Genomic DNA, 9,235 nt, shown 5'->3' with positions numbered 1-9,235 from the left:
TATATATATATATATATATATATATATATATATATATATATATATATCATTATTATACACATAATTATATTATACATTAGATTTAATCTCTTGAGCCTATTATTATTACTTTTGGATAAACATAATAATACTTGAACATAATAATATTTGAATGTCACATTACAATTTCCCCTTCCCTAGAAAGGATCGAGAAAGTCTTAGCTACAACGTCAATAGCCACCAATTTTCAACCGATAGTTGCCTGGCGGAATGTCACGAACGAGTTGCGGAAATTACTTAATTAATTAGTTCTCTAATCGGCCGCGTTCAACCTCTTCAAAAAATTCTTCAGAATTTAATCTAAACAAACGAAATGCTCAAAACAGTAGAGATTCCAAAAAGATTTTGGTTAGTCAACGGTAACCCTACTAACACATTTCGCTGCGCCGAGCTTATATCCTGTAAAGAGTTTTTACTCGCGATTCTCCCATATTCTCAGATACGCTCAAATACACTCAAATATTGTCAAAGCTATATAACTTTCAAAATGCAACTTAAATAAAAATTTTTGCTCTATAATAGCTCTGTACTCTCAAAGACGCATAAGATCGCAAAGTGCAACTCAAAAAAACTTGTTTCCCTTACTCGATATTCTTTCCTTTCCTGAAATATTCAACGGGAAACGATATCGCCAGGCTAAAGTCCAAAAGAAAATACGAAAGAAAGATTTTCCTGTCTCTATGAAATAACCTTGGCCCCGCAACCCCCTTGGTCACACAACCAGTCCAATTCTTCAGAAAGTATCACTAGAAAAGTGGAAAAGAAACACTACTCCTATCACCCAATCATCCAGAGAAAGAACGCCACATCACATGAGAGGAGAGATCAACAGTTGCTCATAGATCAGAGGAACGCTCGGATAAAAAAAGCCTGAAAGGAACAAACGAAAATTGGCTTATCGACGTTTTAATAGATATAAAATAAAATAGAAAGTCTTTTAAGAGTCGATAACATAGTTTCTGGTAGCTGTTATTGGGATGTCCTTCCTCCCTCGAGGGCTCTTACTCTGGTCGATAAGATCCTATACGCTTCCAGGCTTCCCGACATCTCTCACAATCTCGTAGGGTAACTCCCTGCTGATCACATCCGTAACAGAAGAGGCGGTCCCTGGGCTCAAAGCATTGGGAATAGCGATACCCCATGAATTCACAATTTCCATGCGAAGGATAACTAGACGCTTCTCAGCTCTTTCGATCTGACGCTTTTCCCGCTACTCCTCCAGGTTGGATTCCACGGCGATGACAGGATCCGTCTGGACGGTTACCCCCTTGTCAATCGCGAACGTTTGCGTGGTAAGTTTGTCTGTAGTTTGTAGGAGCCGCTCGTATACCCCGATCCATGACCACCGCTCTTCCTGGGACTTCGGCCTGTATTTCCGCATCTCGCATCGCGGGCCTCCCGCACTTGGGCGCCCCAGGTAATGGCTGTCGCGAAAACGGACCGCGTACAAAAGTTCCTTCCAAAATCCGGGAATTTCGCCTTCCAGCCGTCTCAGAGTCTGGCGGTAACGCCGCCAAAAGTCCTCCCAGGTTTCCTTCAGATAGTTTCTCAAACGATTTCGGTAGCTACGGGCATTAATTTAAGATTAGACAAGATCACGGGATGTGATATGATTTAAGATCTTTAATGTATATCTTTCCAGCAGGTATTATCGAAATTTACAAGCTCACAAAAGAAAGAATTTTAACTTTGACGAGATCCTGGAACTTCGATGACAGTTTGGTGGTGATATTATGAGCCATGAATGATAAGCGTTCCTCCCACTTCGCAGTGTTTCGCAGTTTCACTTTTCGGTCACTCCCTGACATCGTCGACGAGTGTACTGGCTCTAACTCGTGACCTAAATTCAGAAAACTAGGTGAGCTGCAGACCGACGAATAATGTGCGGTATTATACGCGAAACGGAAATTCTTCAAATGAGCATTCCCACTCGCAATGATTACGATCTAGGAAGGCTATGAAAATTGTTTTGAATACACGATTTATCCTCTCGATCGGGTTGGCTTGCGAATGATATGGCGGAACGGTTATATAACTAATATCATGTTCTGCGGCGAATGCTCATACGAATTTATTAACGAATTCCGTATCATTATTCATCAGCAAAAATCTCGGCGTACCCCAATGCGAAATGATCAACGACAAGATCTTCCAAAGCTTCGCATTTTGCCGTTTGCCGCCTCAGTATGGAACATTCAACTTACTTTGTAAATAAGTTTTGTATTATTAGAACATATACGAAATCTATTTACTATGCAATGATGGATCCATTGTATCGATGATTACAATAACTCTCCGCAATCTTTTGACCTCTAAGTTCTATCTAGCTTGCTCTACTTTTGTACGCTGACATATATCACACGCGCGGACTTCGCTACATCACGGAATATTCGGCCAATTTGAAATATGAAAGATCTAAGTTGATAGATTTTATCAATATCGAGATTGCCAGTGGCTCATTGTGAAATTCGCTTAGAGCCTCTATTCTCATTTCATGCGGCAACACCGAGTTTTCAGCGGTCTCGAGATCCTCTACTATCGGTTTTAAGTAATATGTAATTACTCATCTATTATTTTCCAATTTATAAACAATGTAGTCTTCTCCGAAACCTCGCGAAAAAATTTACGGGACCAAAGATCAGTCGTTATCAAAAATTTCTGCGTTTGCAATAACTACTAAAGAAAGAGTAATAATTTCGCCATCCAGTGTCGTTCTAGAATGTACGCGATAACGCATCCGGCACATAATGTTATGCATCTTTTTGATATATAATTTCGTAATCATATTCTAGTAATTCTAACACCCAACGTGCTAATCGGCCAATTGGATTTTTCAGATGATGAAGCCAACGTAAGCTACTGTGTTCACTATCAGGAATCTACACCCCTCTAAATATACTCGAAATTTCTGTATCGCCTAAACGATCGCTAAACACTTCTGTTCGATAACAGAATATTTCTTTTCTGCGTCTGAAAGCGCGCGATTCGCAAACGCGATATTTTCTACGCAATCGATAGTCTGCATTAAGACAGCATCGATACCAACGGAACTCCGGATTGGCGTCAGTCTGCAAGACGAATAGAACGATCGGGACACGATAACATCGGACCAGTTTCGCACGAATTTGCTCAAAGGCGTGATTTTGTCCCTTCCTCCCCTCCCACCTTCATAACATTGATTTTTTTCACTAATCGCTAAAAAGTTCGTTAACGATAGCGAATTGCGAAATAAAACGAAGGTACCAGAACAACATGCCCAAAAATCTTCGCAAGGTTGTATAGAACTGGATATTCTAGGATTGGTTGTTTTTTCTGAATTGATAGTTAAATCCTCTCTCTGTATTGTAAATCCCAGATAATGAACTTGTGAACGAAATTCACTTCTCAGGATTTGTAATAAGATCAACAGCAAAGATTTTATCCAAACACGTTCAAGCCATTCTAAATGCTCCTTGAAAGTATTACAATAACTAATAACTGTCGTTCAGATACGCAAACGCATGGAATTTCATCTCCAGTCCGATTAATTTATCTAAGAGCCGCTGAAAAGTCGCGAGCGTTCCGGTAAAGCATTTCTGTACAGCATTCGTGTAAAATAGTAAAATTCTTTATCCGGAAGATTAAACGCAGTATTTTACAACCATCTCTTGCCAATAGTATTTGAAAGTACGCCTGGCTCAGATCTATCATCGAAATATAACAGAATTGAACAGATCGTAATTTATCTATAATACCATATTAGGTGAACTGATTCATATCCTTTTTCGAAATACCATTTATTTTGTTTAGAAAATCTAAACAAAACCGATATTTTCCATTAGTCTTTTTAATCAGTATGATACGATTCGACCATTCACTAACTAAACAATGGCTCTATTATTTCGGCTGTAATATCTTATCAACCTTCTCACATGGCTTCCTGAACTTTAAGCGAAAAACTAAATAGCAATGCTATTTGATAGATGCGTTCTGCCTTCTATTTTATATTCCGTAAGAGAATTGACACCAGGATTTCCGATGCCTCTCGATATTTTAACTTCTAGAAAATTCTTTAAACATTCCTCTTGATCGGAGGTTAATACTGAAAGTTCACAACAAGTACTCATGCTATTTTCCTTAATATTCTTGAAAAGATGTCGCTTCCTTAGGAAATTCGCAAAATACCATTCTGAAGACACAAAATCTAAATACTAATACCGTACGCGCATAGAAATTCTATTCCCACGATATACGAAACACGATATACTAAATTCGGAAGTAAACAAATGGTAATTTCTCGCTACATCCCTTGTAAGAGTTGCAAACTCATCATGAAACTCGTCTCGACGAAGAGCTATTTGGGAGGAGTCGTGGGCAGCATTTTATACGCGTGATTTAATTATTTCATTCCATAGCGGATTTAAACCCCATGGACTCAAGCGATCAAAAAAGTTTGAATGCAAATTAAATAATCTGCAACCGATTCGATTGCAGATTATTTAATTTGCATTCAAACAAATGCTCTATTGCCCTTCCTGCGTACGACGTAAAATTTCATCTCGAAGCGCATATTGAATGTCGGGATCGTCGAAACATTTTCGCCACGCGAACAACAAATTGATCCCACGTTTGCCATTCCGAACGTCGAATGCGAAACCAGTAAAACATGGTACTCGAAAAGTATTATAAAAAAAACCTCGAAAAAAATCTTGATCACTAAAGAAGAGCAATTCACGCCTCTCCTCAATACGAACTAGAAACGCCTCCGCCTCAAACGTCATTCGCATCCAAAAAATGTTAAGTTCCATTTACGTAAAGGCCATGGTACATAAAAAAATTTAAGACATAAGACTTAAGCGAATCGACCAATCATTAAAGATCATAAGACCATAACATAAGCAGTAGCAAATATCCAATATGTTGATTACCTTACTGCTTAAGTCTTAAGCCTATTCTACAATGTGCTCTTTGTTTCATGAAAGTCAAAATATTCATTTTATTGAATTCACAACAACTCAGTAACAAAAAATCATAGAAATATTTTTAAAAATCGATTTTGTAGGGAAAGTTTCAAGCTTTTATAATAGAAAGTCAAAAATTTTCTCAAATTTTTTTGGGCATGCTACAGACCTACAAAGTGAAAAGAAAATTTTTCATGCTACAGACCTACAAAGTGAAAAGAAAATTTTTCATTCAAATTTTTTTCAACTCGTAGTTTTCTATGTAAAAATTACAAAACGCACATAAACTCAAAAAATATAGTAACCATTCGAAAGTAGAGATTTCAAGCTTTAAAATCCTTTCTTTAAATTTAAATTTCGTTTATTTTTAACAAAATTGCAGCTGTTTGAACTTTGAATAATAAATCGGGCACGAACTTTTGCACTGATCCAATACATACATAAAAATTTTCACTTTTCACGTTTCTTCTCTAAAGAAAAAGTTACATGATTAGTATCCAACAGGATGACAAGATTATAAAAGAACATTAATTGAGAAAATTTATCATCTTTGTATTACCGCTCTTTTAAGTGGCACTTCCTTCGATCAACACAATCTCCGATTTGTATCCTCCATTTTTTTCCATGCTACCAGGTGAAGTAATGAAACAACACTCAATGACTGTGTTCAGCGAACTCAACAGTTGAGTGAACATTCGTTAATGGTGTATTCTTTTATAGATCATCCTATCAGCATTTTAGATCTGAAAGAATACTTAATAACAGCGAACGCTCATTCAACTGTTGAATCCGCTGAACGCAGCCATTGATTCACACACAGCAACCGCCAATTATCCTACATACACTCGCTCAAAGATAAGCGTGAAAACGCCCGTCCTCCAAATCGGGAGGACGCAGGACATAAATACCAGTCAGGCCAAGCAATTCTTGTAATGGACGGTGGAAAACGTTTTATATATATATATATATATATATATATATATATATAGTAGTACATAACGTACACACATACATATATATATATATATATATATATATATATATATATAGAGTATAATTTTTTTATATATTAAGAAAAATTTTTTTTCATATCAATTTAATGAATGTGTATATGCGTGCGTGTGTGCGTGCGTGCGTACGTGTATGTGTATTAAATTGACATGGAAAAAAATTGTTTAATCGACCTCTTAACTGAAAAATTTCCATTTCGTACCAAGAGAACACCCTTAAATTTTTATCAGAAAATATTAAGATTTAGTGATCGAGTCTATTACTGAGATATAGCTCAATAAGTTTCAGTATTATCTGCTAATCACCGATCTAATTTCTCTAGGTTTTTATTTGGAGACACTTAAGCTAATATTCATAGTTGATTTCAAGATCGTCTTAAGTAATGTCTTAATACATTACTTAATGCGGCATTAATGCAGCTCTCTGATTGATTCGTGACATTTCAAGACGAACTTAAGACGATCTTGAATATAAGACCTGACTATGAATACCGGCCTTAAAATCTTTAATTTATGAAGTTCTAATTGTCATTGAAAATATGCTACGCCAACGTATCTTATTTGATGACACTATTTATAATTGTCTCTATATATTATATACTATATCCGCATTTAGCTCTTTCGTGACATATCGACGGCCAACTGTTATATTTAAATGAAAACAATTTCAACATCTAATCGATCGAGATTCATGTTTCTAATAAGGATTATATGACCGTGTTACGTCTACGACATCAGTTTCGTCAGCAATATATAATTGCTCCGTGTCCAAGAGTGTATTAAATTAAATAGAAGACACTTCAAACATTTGTTATAATTACTGTTTAAATTTAAATTAATCAATAATCACTAATTGTGATTATTGACTAACCCAATAGCATACTTGGCACTGGATATAAATCAACTGGTAAAATTCAACTAAAAAAGAAAGAAAGTTCGAGCATTATACAGTTGAAATACTGATATTTGCATTAATTTCAATCTTCCGATTCTATATTCATTAAATTATGCACTAAAATAAGATTAGTTAAATCACATAATAAAGGTTAGCTAAGTTAGGGATTTCATTCACTGATTATCAGTACTTAGAATTGATATCACTGATTTAGATTTAGAGAGTAAAAATTGAAAATAAATAATATTAAATAATAATAAATAATAATAAATATTACTTTCTTATTTTCCCAGTTATTTAAAAAACATTTTGAGTTGTATCTCAATAACAGTGATCTGTATCCCAATAAACTCTTTTCGTATCTTGATATGGGAAGCTTGATTGCGAAATTTATTATCTTATTTAATTATATTCTGTATATGCAGAGTGTATATACTATAAAGATCATAATAACACTTGAAAGGAGATCCTAAGATCATTTTGAAACGAAAATCCTAATATCATATAAGGTCGAAAATTTTTTTTAATATAATGAATATCAGTAATTAGAAATATTAATAATTTTATTTTTGTATATATAATTTCAGGGAATGGAAAGTTACTTTTTAAAAGTAACAAGTTACTCGTTACCGAGTAGAAAAAGTAACAAGTTACCGTTACTAATTACCGATTTTTAAAAGTAACAAGTTACTCGTTACAATTGCTGTTACTTGAGAAAGTAACTTTTCATTACTTTTCCATTATTTTTTCTTAAATTTACAACCGCCAATCACAGCAAACAAGTCTAGAGGCTTCTCTAATCTCAAACGCTATGCACTGTAAAAAATTGTTGTGTAAAATGACAATTATTATAGTGTATGGATAATTTTGAGACCCACTATAATAGTAAACGTCCACAACGTTTGTAAATTTACAATTTGCAAATAAAAATAATTTCTTGGTTTGTAACTAAGATTGTGGAAGCATAATTATAATGTGTACAGGAACGATAATATGACAATACATTTCGCACTATATATTATTTCGCACTATATATACATTTAACAGCAATACACGAAAAATTTCTTATATTACGTAATATTATTAAAATTTGGATAATTACAGAAAATATTCAAAATACCCTGCTATTTTCAACATAAAATAAGATATATTTACACATTAAAATTTATATAATTTTAATGAACTTACATAATTTCTGTAAAATTGCATAACTTTTTATATATATGGGACTAATCATGTAATCTATTTTATATCTATTATTGTAAAAAAATTTTTTTACAATGTAAGTGGCTTGTGTGCAAAGTAATGATAAAAGAAACTGTAAAATTCGTTACAAAAGAAAAAAAATAATGCCAGTAAAGTTACCAGAAAAATAATTTGTAACTGTAACTTCGTTACAAGTAACGAATTACTTCCGTTAGCTGTATAATCTTTACATTGCTGTTAATAAGAAGACAATTAATTTTTGCTTTTAACACTTTGCATTGTATCACATATACTGAACACATAAATTATAAATGGTATGATTCGTTAACTTTAAGTGCTTATAATTAAAAAATTATTATAATATCAACATTTTTATATTAGTATTTTTATTTTAACATCATCTCAGAAAATTCTTAATCGTTACACTCTTTAGAAGACTATATCGAGATATATATAATGTATAATATAAATCTGTATATTATATACTATATCATTTAGCTCTTTCATGACATATGCATCAATGGCCAACTAGTATATTTAAGTGAAAACAATGTAGCCGATCGGGATTCATGTCTAATAAGGATTATATGACCGCGTTACTTACGATAACAACATCGGCTTCGTCAGCAATACCTACACGTGCCATAGAAAGATTTGAGATCGTAACGGTAAGTGTAGAGTTAAACGCACGCATATCAGATCAGATAAACACTGTTTCTTTTCCTTTAATTTTTATATATGTGACACCTGATCATAGTCATAGCCGGTATTCATACTCAGATTTTATATTTAAGACCGTCTTAAGTACAGTTTCAAGAGGTTATAAATCAAGTCACATAGCATGTTAAGACGTTACTTGAGATGATTTTAAAATAAAAATAGATTATAAAATATCGCTCATAATCTCATGACATAGTCAATGCATTAATATTGTTAGATACAGTTATATGTCAATAAATTTTGAACATTTTCTTTTTACTTGAACATATTTGTTTTTATACGTTGGTAATATTTATATGTTGGTAAACTGAAAATTCTAAAGACACGATAAATCATTTGTATCAGAGAAAAACATAAAATTCATGAAAAATAAAAAAACCCCTTCCCCCCTCTCTCTCTCGCNCNCNCCTCCTCCTCCTCCTCCT

At 33.8% G+C, this 9,235-nt stretch overlaps 1 protein-coding gene across 1 annotated transcript in view; it reads left to right on the top strand.

Moving 5' to 3' along the window:
• LOC105627750 overlaps nucleotides 1–9,235 on the top strand; it is a 111,576-nt gene that overhangs the window by 23,802 nt on the left and 78,539 nt on the right. The window contains exon 10 of the mRNA XM_012209029.1: nucleotides 2,453–2,458. Coding sequence (XP_012064419.1) covers nucleotides 2,453–2,458 — 6 coding nt within the window. The remainder of the gene's footprint in view (nucleotides 1–2,452; nucleotides 2,459–9,235) is intronic.

Source organism: Atta cephalotes, assembly GCF_000143395.1.
Source record: "Atta cephalotes unplaced genomic scaffold scaffold00010, whole genome shotgun sequence".
In the NCBI taxonomy this organism is placed as follows: Eukaryota; Metazoa; Arthropoda; class Insecta; order Hymenoptera; family Formicidae; genus Atta; species Atta cephalotes.
The sequence above is the reverse complement of the archived record's forward strand: the minus strand, read 5'-3'. Positions and strand labels throughout refer to the sequence as shown.